This window comes from Scyliorhinus canicula, chromosome 10, assembly GCF_902713615.1.
Source record: "Scyliorhinus canicula chromosome 10, sScyCan1.1, whole genome shotgun sequence".
Taxonomy (NCBI): Eukaryota; Metazoa; Chordata; class Chondrichthyes; order Carcharhiniformes; family Scyliorhinidae; genus Scyliorhinus; species Scyliorhinus canicula.
Window position 1 is genome coordinate 121,991,235 of NC_052155.1, and position 24,536 is coordinate 122,015,770.

At 45.6% G+C, this 24,536-nt stretch overlaps 1 protein-coding gene across 2 annotated transcripts in view; it reads right to left on the reverse strand.

Annotated features, from left to right (window-relative positions):
- Positions 1-24,536, reverse strand: part of LOC119972638 (adenosine deaminase-like) — a 61,305-nt gene that overhangs the window by 17,085 nt on the left and 19,684 nt on the right. For both annotated transcript variants that reach the window (XR_005462126.1, XM_038809668.1), the window contains exons 5-9: positions 23,638-23,753; positions 20,071-20,195; positions 15,046-15,117; positions 6,079-6,180; positions 5,915-5,982 (exon numbers count right to left, since the gene is read on the reverse strand). Coding sequence is in view for 1 of the 2 variants with exons in the window: in XM_038809668.1 (XP_038665596.1) it covers positions 5,915-5,982; positions 6,079-6,180; positions 15,046-15,117; positions 20,071-20,195; positions 23,638-23,753 (483 nt within the window). In the remaining variant the exon portion in view is untranslated. The remainder of the gene's footprint in view (positions 1-5,914; positions 5,983-6,078; positions 6,181-15,045; positions 15,118-20,070; positions 20,196-23,637; positions 23,754-24,536) is intronic.

Here is a 24,536-nt window from a genome sequence, read left to right on the forward strand (position 1 = left end):
ATATCCCTGGGAATAGGTTAACATACCTTGATGTGAATTGTTTATGATAGGTTATATTATTAAGAAGAGGGCGTAACATTGTTTGTTCAAATGCTCTGTATCTATGGGGGTGACATGGTAGCACAGTGGTTAGCACTGCTGCTTCACAGTGCCACGGTCCCGGGTTCAATTCCCACTTCGTTCACTATCTGTGCGGAGTCTGCACGTTCTCCCCATGTGCGCGTGGGTTTCCTCCAGGTGCTCTAGTTTCCTTCCACAAGTCCCGAAAGACGTGCTCGTTAGGTGAATTGGGTATTCTAAATTCCCCCTCTGTAAACCCGAACAGGCGCCGGTGTGGGGCAACTAGGGGATTTTCACGGTAACTTTATTGCAGTGTTATGCAAGTCTACTTGTGGCACTAATAATTATTATGGATTATTATTACAAGAATATATCATTTGTTCACACGAATATACCTTTGGAGGCCTAGAGAATATTTGTCTTCAGTCCACATGACTTGTTATAGAGGTGGGGTGACGCCCTGTCACAAAGTCTGCAGATTGGGCAAATTCCAACACGGTGAGAGGGAAGCCAACTGGATGGGATCCCAAAGGTCTTAATCAAGCCATTAAAAGGGATCGCTGCTCCATTCCAACACTGAAAGAGTGCAGACCACACTTGCAATGGCTAAAGCTTTCTGCAAGCTCGATGTCAGTATGGCTGCCGGAATGTTAAACCAGTGGAGGAGTCTTCGCTATTGATAACATTCAACACACTCTTTGGACAGTACAAATTGCTGCATCTACCTCATGGCTTGAAAGTGAGTCAGGATGTGTCCCAGCAGAAAGTGGACGAGACACACAGGGGCTGCAAAGGAACGGTCAGCATAGCGGAAGATATCCTGATATACAGTGTAGACAATAAAAGATCATGACTCTCATCTATCTGAAGCCATTGAGAGAACCAGGAAAGCTGGGATAAAGTTAAATGCAATCAAATACATTGTGAATGTGACTTATTGCCAGTTTTTCAGAATGGTGTACACACCAGACAGAATCAAGCCGAAGAGATAAACAAGAATTGGAAAGTTTCCTTGAGTTGTTCCAATACACGAGCCCTTTCATATCAGATCATATCAGGGGCTGTTTAGCACAGGGCTAAATCGCTGGCTTTGAAAGCAGACCAAGCAGGCCAGCAGCACGGTTCGATTCCCATAACAGCCTTCCCAAACAGGCGCCGGAATGTGGCGACTAGGGACTTTTCACAGTAACTTCATTTGAAGCCTACTCGTGACAATAAGCGATTTTCATTTTCATTTCATTTCAGATATATCAGGAGTACAGAACAAGCCTACAGAAGCTGATGAAAGAAGATGTGGAGTCATGGTCGAAGTCACATTCAAAATTAATATAGAAGGAGACATGTCTATTATACTATGACAGAAAGTAACCAATCATCTGCAAGTAGATGTTTCTCCAAAAGGACTAGGAGCAACCCCGGTACAAGACGGAAAGCCAAAAGCATTTACATCCAAAGCTCTAACATTAGCTGAGACTGGATTGGCCAACACAAGGAACGTGTATGGATGTGAGAAATTCCATACATACCTCATAGGTCCAGTGGATGATGATCACTCTCCACTAAGAACAATAAGAATATTGCACTACCCAAGCTGCAGATACCTACCCTGTCAGTTCACAAGAGGAGACATGATTAAAGGAGCCACTTCACTGTGGGATAAAGTGACAAAAATCAGAGGCAAACTTAGTCTGCTGCATATCACTTAGTCACTGGTCAGAGGGTAGAAAGGCTTGGGGTCTTTTCCACTTTTGAAATTGTGTAATAGGACTTGGTCTACCATTTCCAAAGGAGACTGCCACTTCTCAGGAAGTGTGGAATGGACAGTTCATCATTTTCTGATCGTGGGATGAGAAAATCAATGATCTTATGCTTGCAATTTGCTGAACTATGCACCCTGCTAATATTGTGTTGCACGAGGAATGCCAGATCCTGGTTCAAAACTAAGAGAGTAGGGATCGAAAGTGAGAAAAACATATAACCAAATAAAAAAAAAGGAAGAACGTAGTATTTGTATTCACACGGAACCTAGAAAATTAGATTACACAAGAGGTAGAAGAGCTGAGCAAGAAAGTAGCTGTAGTAGGATATTAAAAGGCGACCTTGATACAGGAGTCTCAAGGGGGGGATTGACAGGGTAGATGCTGAGAGGTTGTTTCTGCTTGTGGAAGAGTCTAGGACCAGTGGGCAGCCAGATTTTGTACATTCTCCATACAAAGGGCGGGAAGAAAGGAAGTTCGGGGTGTGGCACTACTCATGGGGGCTGCCCTTTGTGGATTCGGGGGGGTAGCCTCCGTAAAATGGAACACCCCTTTCTTCTTACCTGCCCACAGTTTTAAACCAACCCCACCCCTCACCTCTTCCCTGACCTGCCCAAACCCACTCTGTCCAAGACCCTGGATAAAAGCAAATTGCTGCGGATGCTGGAATCTGAAACGAAAGAGAAAATGCTGGAAAATCTCAGCAGGTCTGGCAGCATCTGTAGGGAGAGAAAACAGCGAACGTTTCGAGTCCGATGACTCTTTGTCAAAGCTAACCGAGAGAAAATGGAAATATTTATATTGTGGAGTGAGAATGAAAGATGAGTCATAGCCACAGTAACTCAGGGAAACCGGGTGCTAATGGCCACAGAAACCAAGGGGAAAGAGTGCTAACGGCAGTCCCCAAAGAGAACAAAAGATATGAAAGGACAAACAGCAGGGAAACTAACAAAAGAGGATGAACTGCAGATGTGGGGGGAGGGAAGGGGGAAGCAAAGAGGAGAAAGGTGAAGGAAAGGTGGATAAAATTGGGGGGGGGGGGGGGGAGAATTGAATATATATTAAGAAAGAAATGGTAAAAGACAGTTAAAATGAAATGGGACAAAAACAAATGGGTCAGCTGATCAGCTCTACCTCACCTCGAACAATTGGTTTTCATCCCATTATATTTTAACTGCCTTTTACCATTTCTTTCTTCCCGGGTGATCAGGGGCTCCCGTGTGATCAGGCTCTGGCAAGGGTGGTACCCTGGCACCCCCGATGCCACAAACATTGTGGCACTGCCAGCTTGGCACCTTGGCAGTACCACCTATACACTCTGCCAATGCAACCTGGGTGCCATCCTTTTTTAAAATAAATTTAGAGTAGCCAATTATTTTTCTTTTTACAATTAAGGGGCAATTTAGCATGGCCAATTCACCTAACCAGCACATCTTTGGGTTGTGGGGGTGAAACGCACGCAGACATGGTGAGAATGAGCAAACTCCAAACGGGCAGTGACCCAGGGCCGGGATTTAAACCCAGGTCCTCAGCGCTGCAGTCCCAGTGCCAACCACTGTGCCACATGCCGCCCCTGGTGTGCCATCCTGGCAGTGCCAGGCACACTGGCAGGGTGCTCAGGTGGTGCTGGCAAGGAAGCTGGCAGTGCCAAGGTGCGCAGGTGGCATTTTGCCCACGCTTGTGATTTGGCCCAGGGGTGTCCCTATGAGGTGGTACGTGGAGGGCTCGAGAGCCCGCTCCGTGGTAAGTTGGAGCATTGGGGGGTCTCGAATGCCATGGTGGGGGGGGGGGGGGGGGATTCAGAGATCTCTTAGTGCACTGGGAAGCAAGTAGAGCTGGTTAATGCAGGAAATAAGCCTAAGCGTGGCCTCGGCAGGGCGGTCCTCGCCAAGACCCAGAAATGAAGCCAAGTCCCATTTAAAAGTGGGGTCGTCCTTGGCGCAGCAAGCACAGGGAAACACCCAGCTATACGCGCCTGACATGGGACTCGGTTTAATTTCTGTCAAATGGTGCCCAATGTATGGCATAGCAGATTCAGGAATGGGGAGGGGCAAATGGGTTACTCCTGCTCCTGATACACTTGTTTGCATGTCATTCTTGGATGGACGAGATGAACTGGGATAGATGGCTTTTGTCATTCATATTATCTTGCAACAACAATGAGAATCATTGGTGGAGTTCTGTTTATTTTGTTGCTAATTAAAGTTTACAGTGAGAAGGCTTTGTGGGGCAAGGTTTCCAAGGCAGAGGAGTGCACAATGGGCTCACAGTGATTTTTAAAATCAATGTCATGTTTTACACTGCACATGATTTCCATTTACTTCAATCTTGTCCTTTTGCCCACTTACTATTATTCCACTCTAACTTGCTGACTTATAGGAGTTATTTGAGGTCTTAAAATAGTGATAAAATTGTGTTATATAGCGGTATTTAAAATATATTGCAGTTAGAAGCATCAATAAGCAGAGTCTTCAGATTTGCTGAAGAAACCACATATACAATTGTGAACCAATCAGTCTGTGGTCTCTCAAAAGTTGCGCCGCACAAAGACACCCGAGGGCTCCAACACTTCTCACTGACAGTGAAGACCCATGTTGTTCAATCATTCCACTTCATTGCTCAGGACTCATTTGACCCAATTACGCCCTTGTAAGAAATAAATATATTGAATAATAACATGCACCCAGGCAGAAGATACTCCTTTTCTCCTACAGAATGGAAAAAATCTTGTGCACTTTTTCTCAGTTGCAATTTTGAATCTTTCTCCCCAAATTATATTTATTGTCACTGTGTCCACATGGTGCAATGTGCAGAGCATGTTACGGAGGGCTGAGGCGTCCTCATCTCCACAGTGCTATACATAACTAATGGGATAGCTTCCTGTCAAATTCATAATATTGCACAATGCAGTTAAAGTAACTTTTGCGCTCACTAGTTTCCTTAAAAAGCCTCAGTGGGATCACTTCTAGGGAGAACACAAACTAACAGTGCATTGTATTATTGCTGCTCTTAACATTAATAGTAATGACCTATTATAATTTTACTGGGAGCTTTCTGTAATTGTTTGAGAATTGATTGGTGAGTTTTGAAAGGTGAAAAAGTACCATGCATGTATAAGGGGGAAGGTTAAACTGCAGTGAGGAATAAGTAGTTGAGAAACAGGAGAAGCACTGGGGTCAATGATTTCTCTCCCTATTTCTGCTTCTTACTTCTCTTACATTCCAGGCAGCAGCCACCAGTGCATTATTTGGGCTGCCAGAATTGATGGAGCTGCCAGGCATTGGATTGGTTAGCAGCTCCAGAAGGCAGGATCTCCTCCCAGTGAAAGGCAACAGTCCCACTTGACCCTTATTTAGCCTTCCCATAGTGCATCATGGCTTCTGAGGGTGGGTGGGTGGGAGCTATCCAACCCCTTATCATTTAGAATGAAGTGTGACCTAACCAAGGTTTAGAAACGGTACTTTTGATTCCAAAGTCCCAACCAGTAATGCAAATTGTGAACAGCAGTGGTCCCAGCACTGCTTCTTGTGAAGCAAACAACATTTTCCAACTTCTGCAAATTTGAATAACTACACGATCTTGGGAGCCAGCTGACGATCCATTCTGCCACTTGTCCTCTGATTCCACAGTCTCTAACCTTATTCATTAGTCTACAAGCCCAGTCTCTAACTTTATTCATTTGTCTATAAGCCACCTTAACAATGTCTTTTGAAAATCCTGATAAATTACATTGACCATATTACCTGTGTCCACTCTCTCCGTTACCTCCTCAAAAAATTCAGGCAAGCAAGATTTTCCCTTTTAAAATTGATGCTATTTAATTTCCTTCTGGCAAGGGTTCCATTCTTTTTCCTACCACTGATGTTAAGTTGACTGATCTATAATTCCCTCAACATGTTCTGTCCCCTTTTTTGACTATAGAAATAACATTCATTATCCATCTGTCCTCTGGCATTAGACCTTTAATAAGCTTATGCCTTATTCTACAGTATAAACTCATTCATAACACTGAGGTTAGATGCGGAAAATGTAAAGCTTTGAATATGGTTACGAAACCCCACATAAATTTTAAATAATTGGGATGCGAAAAGACTTACGTGACAACTGAATGTTTTGTATAATCAGGATCACATGCTCCTGTGAGAACACTTGAAAGGGGACATGCCTTTATATAAAAAATAAAAATATGAATTGAAACATTTTTTTCCAATACAACTGCAGGGTTTATTGTAATTGCCATTTACAAAAGCATTTTTATTACCTCAATATGGATGTTCTTCTGTAGTATTTCCTTGTAGAGTTCAGGATCCGTAATGGTTGCATATCCATGACCAATTCTTTCTGCTTTTAGAATATCCAAAGCCTGTCAAAGTAATACATTTATTTGAAAAAAAAGTGTTACTCTTCAGAGTGCCCATCTGGAATCATAAAGGTGAATATTCAGAATTTGCAAATCTGTTTGGGCGTTAATTGTTCACGGGCAACTTGACTGTGTGGTCAGTGGTGACGTGAACCGCGTTTTGTCACCGACCTTGAAGAAAGCTACCCACAAAAATCACCATCTCTGTGCCATGGATTTCATCTTTCCCAATGTTAATTTCAATCTGGCGCCAATCAATTGACCTCCCGATGTCCAGCGACAGCGATGTTATCGAGGAGGTGCTGACTGTGAAGAAGTCTCACAGCCAGCAAAGCAGACAGTTTAAAAGGAACTAATTATCCATCACTCTTTAAACATAATTTAACAGACAGAAAAATAAAGATTGCACATGGGATTAAGGTAGAAGATGAAACATCAAACAAATGTTAAAGAAAACTATTTTTGGAAACGTGGAATTGACCATAAATTCACAAATATAAAATTACATTTTCAAGGCGAGAAAGGCTTTCCAGTAATAATTATTGACATCCAGTTACACCGCATGCAACAAGATGTCTATCTTTCAAGGGTTTTCACACAAGAGTACTAGTATACATAAGAATGTAGGATAATAGCAGCAGGACAGGCCATACGGCCCTTTGAGCCTGCTCCATCACTCAATAAGATTAAGGCTGATCTTTGATTTCAACTCCACTTTTCCACCTAATTTACATATCCCTTGATTCTCCTGAGTCCAAAAATGTTTTGATTTTATCCTTGAATCTACCAAGCATCCACAGCCCTCTGCTCTAGAGAATTCCAATGATTTGCAACCCTCAGAACGAAGATATTTCTCCTCATCCAAGCCCAAATGGTTGACCTCTTATCCGTAGACTAATCTAGTTTTAGATCATTAATCGGGGGAAAGGTCTCTCAGTGCCTACACTGCGAAGACTTTTCAAGTTTTCAATGGGATCACAGCCGGAATTCTCTGGTTGCTGGGGTTCCCTGTTTACACCGACAGCACACAAGCGCACCCTGCCTGTGGGGTTTCCGGCGAACGGTGCGATGTCGAGAAACATGCAGCTGGGGAAAAACGCAGAATTCTGCACATCTCATTGCTTTGAATTCTACAAAGAGTACTGGCTCATTCTCCTCAAATCTCTGCTCATAGGACAATCCTTTCCTCCGCGGAAGTTGTCGTCTACTTGATTTCAAACTGAGGAACTGTGGAAATGAAATGAAAATCGCTTATTGTCACGAGTAGGCTTCAATGACGTTACTGTGAAAAGTCCCTAGTCGCCACATTCCGGCGCCTGTTCGGGGAGGCTGGTACGGGAATTGAACCGTGCTGCTGGCCTGTCTTGGTCTGCTTTAAAAGCCAGCGACTTAGCCCAGTGTGCTAAACCAGCCCCTGGTAGAATCACCGATAGCAGCTTCTGGATTTCATCTGTTATTGCTCATGGTGGATGCCACAAGCTGCTCTCAATTTCAGAGTTACAATGGAAAATTCTGACCATTTCACCATCTTGGCAAACGCAAAGCTCGAGCCTTTTTATTTGATTTAAATTGTTTTAACAATTGGAGAAGATTGTCAAAGTTGTGTATCTTGGTAGCTTGAAAATTGAAGAGGGCTATCCATTTGTAGAAATGGGATTACTTTCAACTTTCGCACTCACTTATTTCATAATAATGTTTCCCTGGCTAACGCCGCCAAACACAGATTAGTTGGTCATTCATCTAATAGTTATATGCAAGACATGGCAGTGTGCAGCATGGTTACTGTATTTGCCAATGTAACAGCAGTGAAAGAACTTCAAAGCAATTGATCCAAAGATGTACGGGTTAGGCGGATTAGCCACGCTAAATTATCCCATAGTGTCCAAAGGTTAGGTGGGGTTACAGGTATAGGGTGGAGATGTGGGCTTAAGTAGGGTGATCTTTCAAGGGCCGGGCCAGTGCAGACTCGATGGGCTGAATGGCCTCCTTCTGTAAATTCTATGATCGCAAGAGAAGTAGTTTGAGACATCACTAGGAGTCAGGAAGGCAACACATAAATTCAAATTATTTTTTACAACAAATTCTTGGCAGCAAATAGGTGATATCTCAGAATCCAGCAGTGTAGAAGGAGGCCATTCGGCACCTTTGAGTTTGCACCGACCCTCTGAAAGAGCACCCCACCCAGACCCACGCACCTGCTCTATCCCCGTAACCCCACCTAACCTTTAGACACTAAGGGGTCATTTGTCATGGCCAATTCACTTAACCGGCACATCTTTAGACTGTGGGAGGCAATCAGAGCACCTGACGGGCTGGTTTAGCACAGTGGGCTAAACAGGTGGCTTGTATTGCAGAACAAGGCCAGCAGCGCGGGTTCAATTCTCGTACCAGCCTCCCCAAACAAGCACCGGAATGTGGTAACTAGGGGCTTTTCACGGTAACTTCATTGAAGTCTGCTTGTGACAATAAGTGATTATTATTATTATTATGCAGACACAGGGAGAATGTGCAAACTCCACACAGTCACCCAAGGCCAGAATTAAACCCAGGTGATTCAGCAGTGCTAACAACCACTGTGCCACCTTGCCTAATATCTAAATTACTTCCTTATGTCTTAATGGAACTATCCCCCACTCTCCAAGGTTCAGTGACTTATTCAGACTTAAAAATGACAAAGTGTTGAAGAAAATAATTTTTGTTAATGTGTATGCCTATGAATTACTTTGTGTCATTAAAATATAAATACCTGGTCTACAGATATTTTCAATTTTGACATTATTTCTGAAATATAGCATAGCAGTTTCTTATGCAGTGATGATTTGCAGCTTTCCCAATATTTATTTTTCTTGACAAAGGGAAACTCCATGTCAAATAATCCTGCCGATATGTTTACAGTGTAGCGTAATTATGGTGTACCAGTAGAATCCAAGGATGGGCTGTAATTGTGTAGTTATGAAAACTATTATGACATATTTTACACTGTTTAACAGTTAGTTACAATTTTGTTCAAGTATTGTACAAAAATAATGACTGACTATCACGACCAATTTATTCTCCCATGGTTTGTAATTATGATAATGGAATTCTAATGTCAGACCAGTTGCCATCAATTTAACACAACAAACAAAGCGAAGGTCACCAATATGAAAACAACTGCTTAAATGACAGCTAGCACGGTCTGGGAAGTTGCAAAACCTGCCTGGTTGACTTGAGGAATTAATGTTCCAACTCATGGGGTGGCATTCTCCCATACCCCCATCTATCAGGTGAATCTTCCCGCTTCAGTGTCAGGGTGATGGAAGTTGGCCTCTATGCTTCCAATAGGGGACAGGAGATCTTTAAGAGCTACCCTAAGAACAGAGTGAGAGCAGGTGGCCAGAGGTTCTGGATCCGATGATGATTTGGCATCCACCTCTCACTGCCTCCACATACCCAAGTTATTCTTAGAATCCCTACACAGTGCAGGAGGCCATTTGGCCCATTGAGCCTGCACTGACCCCGTGAAAGAGCACTCTACCTAGCCCCCCCATACCCCATCCTCTCACCTTGTGCTTAGATCATGGCCAATCCACATAACCTGTACATCTTTTGAGCTGTGGGAGGAAACCGGAGCACCTGGCATAAACCCAGACATGTGCAGGAGAATGTGCAAACTCCACACAGAAAGTCACCCAATCGAACCCAGGCCCCTGGCGCTGTGAGGCACTACTGCTCACCACTGTACTACTGTCCTGCCCTCAGCTATGGCAGGCACATTACCCAGAGTATTCCAGAACCACTGGCATTCTATCTTGCAGAGAAAAGAGGCACACAACAGAAGGGAGCAGAGAGTGCCAGTGATGGACAAGGCCACATGCCTCTCCTGAACTCTGTAAAGGAGATGATTCTCCACATCATAAAACCAGCTACAGCAGTCCAACGAGAAAGAGGGAGAGGCCAGCACAGAACAGCGTGAACAAAGAGATCCATCACTTGATCTCACGCTTAAATACTGGCAGACTACCTACCTTTGAGGTTAATACAGAGTTAGGATCATTATCCAGGCACAGGTGGACTGCAGCCATGCCACGCTGAAATGGTAGTTTATGTGGCAGACAAGTTCTGATACAGAGGATTCAGATGACGACCTCAATGGGGTGGCAACAGGAGTGCTGAATGGTGACCCCCAGAAGGGGAGGCTGGCGATGGCCCAAGGTGCACAGGCGTAGTTGGTTGCTTGAACAGATGATGACAGCGTGTGCCGCAGGAGGCTCCGTCTGAACTTGGCACCACATGGGAGGAGGGAGATTCCCGCTCCCAGTTTCCGTCAAGGTCATCGCACCCTGAATTTTTACACCTCAGTATCATTCCAGGGCTCGCATGGGATTTGAGTCATATCCCAACCAACAGCCCACAAGTGCATCCGTGAAGTCTCGGATGCCCTCTTTCCCCAGGCAGCTAACTACATAAACTTTGACCTGGACTAGGCCCAACAGGATGCCCGGGCAGCAGAGTTCCCTTCCATTGCCAGGATGCCCCAGGACCAGGGGATAGAGGGCATGCATGTCAACTTGCCCAACATCAACAGGAAGGGGTTCCACTCCCTGAATGTCCAACTTGTGTCCAACCACCAGGGTGTGCACGACAGTTACTTCCTGGGGGTAGTCGGAGATCCCCAGCATCTTTGAGGGACACCCCAGGGTGACCAGGTGGCTCTTGAGCGATAAACGGTACCTGCTTAGGACCTAGATAATGACGCCAGTCAGAGGCCTGTGAATATTGCAAAGTGCACCACCAGAAGGTTATTTTTCATTTTTATTTTTCATGACGTGGTTCCTTGTTTGTGATTATGAAAGACGATTGAGCAGTTTAACTGCACACATAGAAGCCGGCTCTACTGGGAAGCTCTGTATCTCCTTTCTGGCAAAGTCTAGAACCTGCATGCATCTAAATATTTCCCCCTGCTCCAGCCCATACTTCACTCCCAGCTCCTTCAATCCCACAAAACGACCCCCAAGAAATAAATCTTTTAGTGTCCCACTTCCTTTCTCCTCCCATCTCCGAAAATGTCCATCCCACTTCCCTGGCTCAAATCTATGGTTCCCCCGAATCAGCATTTCCCTTGCGGAAGGCCGAAGGGCCTGTTCCTATGCTCTAATTTTCTTTGTTCTTTGTATCCTCACAAAATTGGATCATCTAAAATATGCAACTAGAAGGGAAGTAATAAAAATTTCTTACAAGTAATGTTGTGTGGGAACCCCCTTGCCACCTACGCTCCAAAACACTTGGGGTGGGTTTCTCCGACCCCCCACCGGGTCGGAGAATCGCCGAGGATGGGGGGGGGCTGCGTGAAATCCGCCCCCTCCGGCTGCCGAATTCTCCGGCATTGGGGTTTTGGCAGGGGTGGGAATCGCGCCGCGTCGGTCAGGGGCCGTTGGCAGCAGCCCCACCCCCAGCGATTCTCCAGCGTGCGATGGGCCAAGTGGCTGCCCGTTTTCGGCCGGTCCGGCTGGCGTAAATCACAACAAGTCCTTACCGGCGGGACCTGGCTCCATGTGCAGCCTGCAGAGTCCTCGGGGGATCTGGCACCGGAAGGTGCCCCACGGTGGCCTGGCACGCGATCGGGGCCCACCGAACCGCGGGCGGGCCTGTGCCGTGGGGCACTCTTTCCCTCCGCAACGGCCGCTGTCAACCTCCGTCATGGCCGATGAGGAGAGGAACCCACTGCGCATGCGCTGGGATGATGCAAGCACACGCTGGCACTCCCGCGCATTCGCCAACTCGTGCCAGCTGCCGGAGGCCATTAGGCACCGGTTGGTGTGGCACCAAGCCCTTCCGTGCCGCCTGGTGTGGTGCCAAACACTCCGGTGCCGGCCTAGCCCCTGAAGGCGAGGAGGATTCCACACCTTCGGGGCAGCTCGACGCCGGAGTAGTTCACGCCACTCCTCGGACCTGAGTGGCCCACCCCGCCGGTTCGCGGAGAATCCCGCCCTTGATTTTTTAAAATAAATTTAGAGTGCCCAATTCTTTTTTTCCCCCCCAATTTAGGGACAATTTAGCATGGCCAATCTGCCTACCCTGCACATCTTTGGGTTGTGGGGGTGAGACCCCGCAGACACGGCCAAGACACTGGGTTTCATGGGTACCTCTAAAATTGGGCAGCACAGTAGCATTGTGGATAGCACAATCGCTTCACAGCTCCAGGGTCCCAGGTCCGATTCCGGTTTGGGTCACTGTCTGTGCGGAGTCTGCACATCTTCCCCGTGTGTGCGTGGGTTTCCTCCGGGTGCGCCGCGGCGTTTCCTCCCACAGTCCAAAGATGTGCAGGTTAGGTGGATTGGCCATGATCAATTGCCCTTAGTATCCAAAATTGCCCTTAGTGTTGGGTGGGGTTACAGGGTTATGGGGATAGGGTGGGGTTGTTGACCTTGGGTAGGGTGCTCTTTCCAAGAGCCGGTGCAGACTCGATGGGCTGAATGGCCTCCTTCTGCACTGTAAATTCTATGAAAACGTTTAGAATAAAAGCCTGAACAAACCTTATAGAAACTCCCACATTGGCCCATACAGCTGATCTCACTGCTCTCCCTGTTCTCGTCATACCATACCTCGAGATCAATGTGCTGATTGAGTCTCTGTTTGAATTCCCAACAATTCAGCAGTTTCACTGGTCTCTTTGTGGTGACAGCTCACATGCAGGCGTCGAGGTGTCAGCGTTTTCAGTTTGCACAAAGAGATATAAATTACATAAAACGTAGGGGGCGGCGTGGGTGGAGCAGCATGGAAAATTTGACAAAATGGAGAAGTGTCAAATGGCCCAACAGTGGAGTATACCACTCATGAAACAGCGCGGAGTATAAATGAGATGTAACCCTGTTCCTGAAACAGCCCAGAGTATCAATGGGATGTAACCCTGTTCCTGAAACAGCCCAAAGTATCAATGGGATGTAACCCTGTTCCTGAAACAGCCCAGAGTATAAATGGGATGTAACTGGAGGTTTTTTTCCCCCCACAGCCTGAGGATTCAGGGTAAACCATTTCAGACAGAGATAAGGAGACATTTCTTCATTTGAAGAGTGGTGAGCCTGTGGAGTTCATTACTGCAGGATGTAGTTGATGCTAAAAGTTTGAATGTATTCAAGAGGCGGCTGGATATAGCACTTGGGAGAATGGGATCAAAGGCTATGGGGAGAAAGCAGGATTAGGCTATTGAGTTGGATGATCAGCCAGGATCGTGATGAATGGCGGAGCAGGCGCGAAGGGCCAAAAGGCCTCCTCTTGCTCCTATCTTCTATGTATCTAACCGTATTCCTGAAACAGCCCGGAGTATAAATGGATGGGCTGGGCTTCATGAATATGCAGCATCGACAAAGTGACAGACTCCGATTAGTACTTCTACTTTGACAGAATTTAACTTGACAGGCCAGTGACCAGATTTTCCAAGGTTTAGACTCCATAGACCAGGTTTCGTTTGAAAACATGCTCCGAGTGAGAGTTTCACTTCTGTCGATTATGTGTGGCACATTTGCAACAGTGTAGCTGGCTTCCTCCGGGGTGGGCATCGACAGGAAATACGTTCCTGGCAACTGCATTACCTGTGAAAATACCCGTCATAGCCAATGGACATTTTTTTTGAACATCCCATTATTTCTGTCGGATAAATTTCAGAATTGTCGGAGTACACAATGCCATTAGGGCCAATTTCCTACTCCCACCTAATGGATTTACATTTAGCAGTTATGTAGCTAACCCCAGTGGGATGCTCCAGGCCTCAAAAGGAAATAGAGTGCAGTAGCTGGAGTGGTGGTAGGGGATGAAGCTAGAAAGCTTGGGGACGTGGAGGTCCAGACTGCAATCATTTTCTTCTTCTATTTCCTTGCCAACAGGTGGCCAGTATGTCAGGCTGCAAGCCAGGAATACTGTTCTAAATGTAAATGGATGACGTCTCAGTTGGGCCACAGCACAGATGCTTTACCCAGATACAGGACTATGTGGATAATGTAACTGGTCAAAAATAATAACGCAACTTCTTACATCACACTCAAACTAACTACAATTTTGATACTTCTGACCAATCACCAATCCATGTACATAACTAAATAGATAAACCAAAATGCAGCTTTTCTAGTCATTGGGCGGGATTGTCTATTCCCATACGATGCTTTCCGTAATCGGCGATCGGGCAGAGAATCCGTTTTGATAGCGAAATCAGGGACAGCGCCTGTTTGACGCAGGTTTTGTATGTTCTACCCCCTCCAAAATGGTATTATTGTGTCACACGCGCACGTTGTTGGCACGGCCTTAGCATGTCACCTGAAGGCCCTCCTCCGATGCTCCATCCCCAATGGGCCGAGTTCCCGACCTGGTGGGGTCTCAGCGGTCGGGAACTCGGCATGGTGACTGCAGACTGTGTCCAGGTCATCGCTGCGCACATGCGGCCCAGCTATTCTCCAGCCGTTTATATCGTGAGAGTCGGGCGTTTTATGCAGCGCAGCTGCTAGCCCCCTCGCCGGTCACAGGATTGGTGAGGGGGCGCCGCTGTTTTTTTTTTAAAAATGTAAAACGCCACAGATCCTCCAAACTTAGTCTCAGAAACGACGAATCCAGCCCATTATGTTTTTTGCCATGTTTACTTATTCACAACTATAAATGGGAAAAAATACAATACATGCCGCATTTGTTTCTGCAATAAATCACAAATTCTTTGCTCCTGAACCAGTCATTATCCCTCCTTGTGAGTAGCATTATAAAAGCACTGCAATGATAATCACGAACATTGGCCACAGAAACGATTCAAAGTCAGTTGAAACAAGCTTCCATATTTTAAACTCAATCACTGATTGGTTTCTTGATCATAAAATCAGAGGTAAAAACTTTTGTCAAATATCTTACCTCACGCACCACTTTTGCAGGTCCAGATTCCCCAGCATGAACAGTACGGTGGATACCATATTTCACAGCCATCTGGAGAGGAATCATAAAATCACAGAATTATATCTCACCACAATACAAGTTTTCTGGCCAGATGGTGTTGATTTATGCTTGGATTGGGTTCACAGGCAATGGTGCTCATCCAGTACTTCTTCATGCATGAACCCAGAGGCTGTAGTGCTATAGTATAGTTTGCAAATGTCACTTTGCAAACAGCATGGTCTGGATTTTGTGTGGAGGTATATTGTGTAGAGATGGCTGATGCCTTTCCTCCCCACCATAAATATAGTAAGAAGTCTTACAACACCAGGTTAAAGTCCAACATGTTTGTTTCAAACACTAGCTTTCGGAGCACTGCTGAGGAAGGAGCAGTGCTCCGAAAGCTAGTGTTTGAAACAAACATGTTTGACTTTAACCTGGTGTTGTAAGACTTCTTACTGTGCTCACCCCAGTCCAACGCCGGCATCTCCACATTATGGCCACCGTAAATATGTGAGATAGGTTACAGGTGGATGGGTGGGTGGCAAGGCAATGGGCAGGCCACTTATTTTATTTTACATGCTCCTACCTTCAAATGAGTGAACAAAGGGCCATCAAACCCAGCTCCATTATTCAACTGAGATGTACTGAGCTAAATAGGGATTCCGCTCACAGCCATACACAGCGTATGAGGCAAGATAGGCCTAGTATCCTGGCACTTGCATTCTGTGATGGTCAGATATGCCATCTGCATTTGAGCCACCATAACAAAACTAGGGGATGGCTACTGGGCAAAAAGGGCTTTGGCAACATTACTCATGACTTACAGTGCATGACCCACACTCATTTGGGCAACATGCATAAACAAAAAGCATGCTGCCACAAGAAATGTGCATGCGGAAACAATGCTTCTGAAGTCTGGGCCACCCAGAAGGAATCCTACAACTCGACAAATCGCATGCCAAGATTGGTATTGTCTGTTGCATGCTGGACAATGTCACCATCATAATAGCATGGCCCTGGCCACTACTTATATGACAACCAGCTGAATGAAAAATAGGATGAACGGTGGAAGCAGCCTAAACAAGCCTGCTTGCGAGTGGCTAATCAATTAGGATTCCAGTAAATGCAAATGTAGGAGCTGAAGAGTTCATTCAGCCCATCGACTCTGCTTTGCCATTCAATGAGATCATGACAGATCTGATATAATCCTCAACTTCACTTTCTCACTTTATCCCGATAACCCTCGATACCCTTATTGATTAAAAATCTGTTTATCTCAGCCTTGGACATACTTAACGATCCAGCCTCCACAGCTCTCTGTGGTAAAGAATTCCACAGATTCACAAGTCTCAAAAGAAATTCCTCTCCATCTCCATCTTAAATGGGCAACCCATTACTCGGAGATTATGCCCTATGGTCTTGGACTCTCTCACAACCTCTCAGCATCTACCCCGTCAAGCCCCTGAGAATCCTATATGTCTCAATAAGGTCACCTCTCATTCTTCAAAACTCCACTGAATATAGGCCCAACTGAATCAACCGCTTCTCATAAGAAAATTCCCTCATACCTGGATCAACCCAATGAACCTTCTCTGGACTTTATCCAATGCCAGTATATCTTTCATTAGCCAAGGGGAACAAAACTGTTCACAGTATTCCAGGTGCAATCTAACGAATGCCTTGTATAGTTTTAGCAAGGACTTCCTATTTTTATGCCCTATTCCCTCTGAACTAAAGATCAACATTAATTTACCTTCCCTATTACCTGCTGAACTTGCATGCTAGCTGTTCCTGATTTATGCACAAGGACCCCCAAAATCCCTCTGCACTGCAGCTTTCATCCATTTAAATAATATCCCGTTCCTTTATTCTTTCTACCAAAGTGCATAACTTCGCATTTTCCTACATTACATTAAATCTGCTAAGTTTTTACCTACTGGGCAGCACGGTGGCCTAGTGGTTAGCACAACCGCCTCACGGCACTGAGGTCCCAGGTTCGATCCCGGCTCTGGGTCACTGTCCGTGTGGAGTTTGCACATTCTCCCCGTGTCTGCGTGGGTTTCGCCCCCACAACCTAAAAATGTGCAGAGTAGGTGGATTGGCCACGCTAAATTGCCCCTTAATTGGAAAAAATAATTGGGCACTCTAAATTTAAAAAAAAAAAGTTTTTACCTACTCAATCTGCTAAATTTTTACCCTGTGTCAATCTCACCACTTGCTTTCCCACCTACTGTTGTGTCATCCACAAACTTGACAATAGTACATTTACTTCCATTGTTCAAGTCATTAATATATTGTAAATCATTGCGGCCTCAGCACTGTAGCACTCCGAGTTACGGGTTGCCACCCTGAAAAAGGTCCTTTTATCCCAACTCTCCGTCTTCTATTAGTTAGCCAATCCTGTATCATTGTTAATATACTACCCCTAACATCATTGGTTCTTATCTTATCAAGTAGCCTTTTATGTGGTATTTTATTGAGCCCAATTTAATAGTCATAAAAAGTCTCACATCTTACCTTCCCTCGATCACCAAGTGTCACAACGTCCACTTGGTCACAGTGCAAAAATAAAAGCCAACGTAAAAACATCACAAACCAATGCCTGAAGGTTGCCAGAATTAGAAAGGTGCTACTACAGAGAGGAAGGCAGGCAGGGGGTTTGGGTCTTCCGAACCTGATGTATTATTACTGGGCAGCGACGGTGGAGAAGGTACAGAGCTGGGTCAGAGGGGTTGACTCCCAATGGGTCAGAATGGAGGAGAGTTTGGGTAGGGGGTCAGGATTGAAGGCACTAGTGACAGTGCCGCTCCCGACGGCCCCAGGGAGATACGCAGGGAGTCGGTAGTAATAGCTTCATTAAGAATTTGGAGGAAGTTTCAACAGCACTTTGGGTTGTGGCAGGGTCAAGGGAAATGCCGATTCGGTGGAACCATAGATTTGAGCCAGGAAAGTGGGATGGAAATTTTCGGAGATGGGAATTAGGACACTAAAGATTGATTTCTTGGGGGCCTTTTTGCGGGATTGAAGGAGCTGATAACGAAGTATGGGCTGGAGCAGGGGGAAATATTTAGATACATGCAGGTTCAAGACTTTGCCAGAAAGGAGATACAGAGCTTTCCAGTGGAGCCGGCTTCCACATTGCTGGAGGAGGTGTGGACGACAGGGAGACTGGAGAAGGGAGTAGTAAATGTGGTGTACGGGGCTATTTTGGAGGAGGAGAAGAAGCCGCTAGAAGGGATCAAGGCAAAGTGGGAAGAAGAGTTGGGAGAGGGTATGGAGGAGGAGTTCTGGTATGAGGTGCTCCGGAAGTTGAATGCCTCCGCCTCGTGTGGAGTATGGGGCTGATACAGGTGAAGGTGGTGTATAGAGCACACCTTACAAAGGCAAGGATGAGCCGGCTCTTCGAGGGGGCAGAAGGTGTGTGAGAACATTGTGGCACGGGGGGCCTGCAAACCACGTTCATATGTTTTGGTCCTGTCCAAAGCTGGAGGATTACTGGAAGGAGGTGTTTAGGGTAATCTCTAAAGTGGTGCACGGGAAACTGAACCCGGCCCTCGGGAGGCCATATTCAGGGTGTCGGACCAGCCGGGGTTGGAAACAGACGCGGGGGCAGATATTGTAGCCTTCGCCTCGTTGATCACCCGAAGGCAGATCCTGTTAGGGTGGAGATCAACCTCTCCACCCTGTGCCCTAGCATGGCAGGGGGACCTGCTGTAATTCTTAATGTTTGAAAAAGGTCAAATTTGAACTGAGGGGAAGGATGGAGGGGTTCTACAATTCATTGGCGTTATTCATTCTGCACTTTTGAGAATTGGATCATATCGAACATTAGGGGGGGTTAGAACATAGAACATACAGTGCAGAGGGAGGTCATTCGACCCATCGAGTCTGTACCGTACCACTTAAGCCCTCACTTCCACCCCATCCCCGAAACCCAATAATCCCTCCTAACTGCCAACGGGGTTGGGGGCTGGGAGGATTGTATGTGTTAATGGTGACTATGGGCGATTCCCGATTTCTTTTTGTCATTTGATTGTGTGAACATGCGGGCTAATGTCTGGGGTTTGGTGGGAGGATGGGATCGTTGTTATTGATATGGGATTGACATTACAATTGTTACCGATTATTGTTGGGTGTAAATTTGGGAGAAAATGTGAAAAAGGAGGAGAATTTAAAACATTTGAAGAAAAATAAAAACATCACAAACCAAATTTCTAAAGTAAAGCAATTGGACACATATTTCAACCAACCAGATTTGTGCATTTCCTTTGTACCATCCCTCGATGTGCCTTTGCCTGTTTAGTGTTTTTATCGAGAGAAATAAACCATTCCCATTGGTGAAAGGGTCGAAAGCTAGAGGACACAGATTTAATGTTGATTGGCCAAAGAACTAAACACTTCATGGGAAATACTATTTTTTTTTTAAAAGTACAGTGAGTGATTGGTTTTGATCTGGAGTGCACTGTCTGAAATTATAGCAGAGGCAGTTTCATTCATGGCTTTCAAAAAGAAACTTGACAAGCACCGTAAGTGCCTCACCTGTACCCGCTCTGCCTCCTGGTAAACATCAGGGCCATAGGCACCACTATAAAGAATTTCTATTCACCACATTCACTTTATCCAGCCAGGATAATGGCAAAAGGAATCCACCAATGACGATATTCCCCCGGGTTAATTGAGGTACTACTTTCAGGTACTTACCACAATAAGTACCAGTCAAATTATTGTTAAGTCAATACTTTCTCCAACTATTCTTATTTATAGGGTTTCTCAGGATTCTTCCTTATTTTTGTAGAGTAAGAGTAGCGAAATGTACATATAGTACATTATGTCATTCTGTATCTTTACACATGAAATAGAAGTGTTAGTGGCTGAAAGTAAGTAACAAATGCAAAGTCTATGCTTATTTTCCTCAATTATAAATTAAATTGAGAGGAGCATGGTGTTTGGTAATTAGGGAAATTGGAATACAATGCAATGTTAATATCAGTATAGATATCTTACCTCATAAGCTGTCATATGACCTGGATAGGTCTCAGCGTTAGTCAATTCATCTCCTGCGAGGTCAATTCCCACTACACCATCATTTCGATACTTTTTACAAAGCTCAGCAATTTCAGGAGACCATTCTAGAGAGACAGACAGATAAATGCAAGTTCTGCACAATTAGCTATTCCTTTGCGCAGGTTTTTTGAGTGTTAAATAGTCATATAATATACCAGTGGGTCACCCCGCACGAGATGTGCACATCAAATGCAGCTGCCCTGTCCAGGTCACGGCCGGGAATGAATACCGGATGCATGCAGCTGCCCTGTCCAGGTCACGGCCGGGAATGAATACCGGATGCTTCCTTAGCCTACTTAAATAGGAGTCATGAGCTTGTATAGAGCCTTCTGGAAAACTGTTGCCTGGAAGCATTTGATTCGATCATTCTTATTTTTCAAATGAATTATTTTTTTTCCAATTAAGGGGCAATTTAGTGTGGCCAATCCACCTAACCTGTACATCTTTGGGTTGTGGGGGTGAAACCCACCTAAACACAGGGAGAATGTGCAAACTCCACACAGACAGTGACCTGGGGCTGGGATCGAACTCGCGTCCTCAGCGTCGTGAGGCAGCAGTGCTAACCACTGCACCACCATGCTGCCCCTGATTCGATCATTTTTATGCATATCCAGCAAAACATGGCAGAAACTTTTCAGAAAATAAATAATTAAACAACTAATGGGACAAATCTCTAAGCATTCTCATCCTCAATAATGTTGGAATCCAAGAAGTGAGTGTATAAGACAAGGCTGAACTGTTTGAAACCATCTTTGGTCAGAAGGACCAAGTGGATTATCCATCTTGGTCTCCTCCTGAGGCTTGCAACATCATAGATTCCAATTTAAGGCAGTTCAATTCACGTCACATCACAACTGATGTGAACTGAATGCAGCAAATGATATGGTGCCAACAACATTCTGACAGTTGTCCTCAAGAGTGGTAATCCAAAACTAGCTGCAAAGTTAGCCAAGCTGTTCCAGCATAGCTACAATACTGCCATTTCACCAACATCCACTCTCAATCATCAGCAAAATGTTGGAGGGTGTTGATATATTTAATAGCACTCAGCATCAACTTGCTCACCAATGCTCAGTTTGGGTTCCACCAAAGCCACATCTGTTCCAGACCTCAGTACGGCCTTGGGCAAAAGAGCGGAATTCCAGGAGGTGAAACTAGTATGACTGCCCTTGGCATCACATTAGTAGGTGACGGAGTGTGGCACAAAGGAATTCTGGCTAAACCGATGCTACCGGAAATGAGGGGCTACTGTAGGCTGTAATGATACCGAGCAGAAAGATGGTTGTGGCTCTTGGAGACCAATCATCTTAGTCCTAGGGGTTCCTCAGGGTTATGTCTCCTAGGCACAACCATTTTCAATTTCCCCATCAATGACCTTCCCCCCCCCACAACAAAAGTGAGGATGATCAGTGCTGAGTTCCATTTTGCACCTCCTTAAACAATGAAGCAGTCTGTGCCCTTGTGCAATGAGACCTAGACAACATTCAGGCCTGGTCTGATATGTGGCAAGTAACATTCATGCCACACAAAACCAGGCAATAACCTTCTCCAATAAGAGAATTTAACTATTTCTTCTTGACAGTCAGTAGCATTACCATCACTGAATTCCCCCACTGTAAACATCCTGAGTAGACTTATTTAATTTTTTTTAAAAGTCAACTTTGATTACTGTGTTCTCCATGGCAACCCCACCATCAGGGAACAGAATTATGGGTTTACCTTCACTACAAAGACTGTAGCAGTTCAGGAAGGTGGCTCACCACCATCTTCCTCAAAGGCAATTAGGGATGGACAATTAATATTGGCCTTGCCAGTGATGCCTATATCCCATGGATGAATGATACTTAAAGGAATGCTCACCTTCATTATGTAAGTATTGGAAAAGCCCTTTTTAGGTTGCGGAGAATCTTTTGAACCGTTTTGGCTGCTTGAGCGTTTATGCAGATTTTCACACTGCAGTTGGCTACACTTACAGTTTTAATGCATTGACATCCCTATTTTTCCGGTGTTCAGCCAGTGGGATTGCTATTGTCACACCAGCAGAAACAGCACGGATGGAAGCACAGGCCTGCAAAATCTCGAAGAAGTGGGCTTGGATTGTATGCACAAGGCATGGGCAAAGGAAACAGAACAAATTTTCTGGGACAGAATGTCAAAGCTGATGAAGGATCAGTGTGTGAGGAGTCTGCATTTCTACAGGCAGTCACTGACTGTCATCTGTTACAGCAGGAATTGCAGCTAAACGCCAGGGCATCACAGCAGTCTGTGGGTCTGAAGAACCATACAGTCCTCAGCTACAGGCTCGTGTCTGCCTGTAACAGGTGGCATTAGCAGTCAGTCAGTTTGCTGTCCATATGGTCATCAAGCAGGTGGTCTGTTAGCAAGGAAACAGGAATACATCAGCTTCCCAATGCAGGCTGCTGGTCAGGGGGATAAAGTCCTTCGGTTTCCCGGCCCAGGGGCAACTGACTTGCCCTGCACTGTTCACATCAAAATCATGCCTTGTCCGACAACAAGATGGATAAGTTAATTTGAATGATTTCTGGCCTGTAACCACATACAGTGACTAATGCTTGATTTTGTACCATTGGTCATGATGTTTCATACAGTTTGCCAATTCCCTTCTCCGACTGGTTGGCTGAAAGACATAGGGTGGGATTTCCCTTTCCCCGCTGCCAATTTCATAATCGGCGATCGGGCAGAGAATCCCTTTGGATGCCGAAATTCGGGGCGGCGCCTGTTTGGCATAGGTTTCGTATGCTCCACCCCCTCCAAAACGGCATCATCGCGGCGCGCATCGCAAGCCGTTAGGACGGCCTCAGCATGTCACTTGAAGGCCATCCCCCGATGCTCCGTCCCCAATAGGCTGAGTTCACGATTGCACGGTTCACTTCTGGTCTCAGCCGTGGGGAACCCGGCATGCCAGCTGTGGACTGTGTCCAGCGCCACCAGCGGACTGTGTCTAACGCCGCCACAGTCAGCTGGGTGCCGTGCTGCTGGCCGGGGGAGCTACTGCGAGGGCTGGGGGTTCTGGTGGGCACTATCTGGTCTGTGCACGGCCGGCGCCATGTTTTGCGGCCCAACCGCTGCAGGTCATGACCATGCACATGTGCAGCCACAGACCCGGCCATTCATTTCATAGAGGCCGGGAGTTTTACCTGGCTCGGCTGCTAGCCCCTCACTGGTCGCAACATCAGTGAGGGGGCGCTGCCGACTTTTTCCACGTAAAACACCGCAGATCCCCCGCACTTAGCCTCTGAATCGGAAACACAGAATCGGAAAATCTGGCCCATACGGCGATTCACCACTCGCGTCCACATGGAAAATTCCACCAGAGATCAATGGACTTCTCGATTGTCCGGAGGAAATTTGTGATGAGCAATAAAAACAAAATCTACATTTGAGTTTCTTGTGTAAATGATAGCAGCGCACTGAAAACAGGAACAATTAAACATCTCCAAAAAAATACTGTTGTTACCTGAAAAGACAATTGTAAGAGAAAATTACCTTGCTTGTGGCGTATGCAACAGAGAATTGATCTCACTTTGATGCCAAAATCATGCTGACCTCTCCGAAAACCCTGATTAACAAGATTAACAACTTCATCTGGGCTCACATCACCTCTATGGAGCAAAAATAATATTCAAATTATAGAGAACTTAAAACTTACATTTTCAAAATATTTGTGCATTGTGAAAAGGCAGACCTGTGATGCTCGGAAGCAAAGCATTGATTCCAATTGATCCAGGGGCCATTCAATCCAACCTATTTGTGGTGGTCCTGACACTTCACACTAGTCTCCTCCCATGTCACCGACCTCACAGTGCGTAATTTCTTATTTCCCTATTGGACATATTAGTATTAGAGCATTTATCATAGAATTTACAGTGCAGAAGGAGGCCATTCGGCCCATCGAGTCTGCACCGGCTCTTGGAAAGAGCACCCTACCCAAGGTCAACACCTCCACCCTATCCCAATAACCTAGTAACCCCACCCAACACTAAAGGGCAATTTTGGACACTAAGGGCAATTTATCATGGCCAATCGACCTAACCTGCACATCTTTGGACTGTGGGAGGAAACTGGAGTACCCGGCGGAAACACACGGGGAGGATGTGCAGACTCCGCACAAACAGTGACCCAAGCCGGAATCGAACCTGGGACCCTGGAGCTGTGAAGCCATTGTGCTATCCACAATGCTACCATGCTGCCTCAAGTATGGCCCCACAAGTGGAAATATTTACTCCACAACTATGCTGCACACTCCATTCATAATCAGGTAACCTTAAAGTCTTCACTTTTCTATTGAAAAAGGCCCAACCTATTCAGTTTTTCCAGATTTACTTCCTCCAGAGATTTTACGTCCAGTGATATGGAAGCCAGTACTACGCACAGTACTCAAAGTG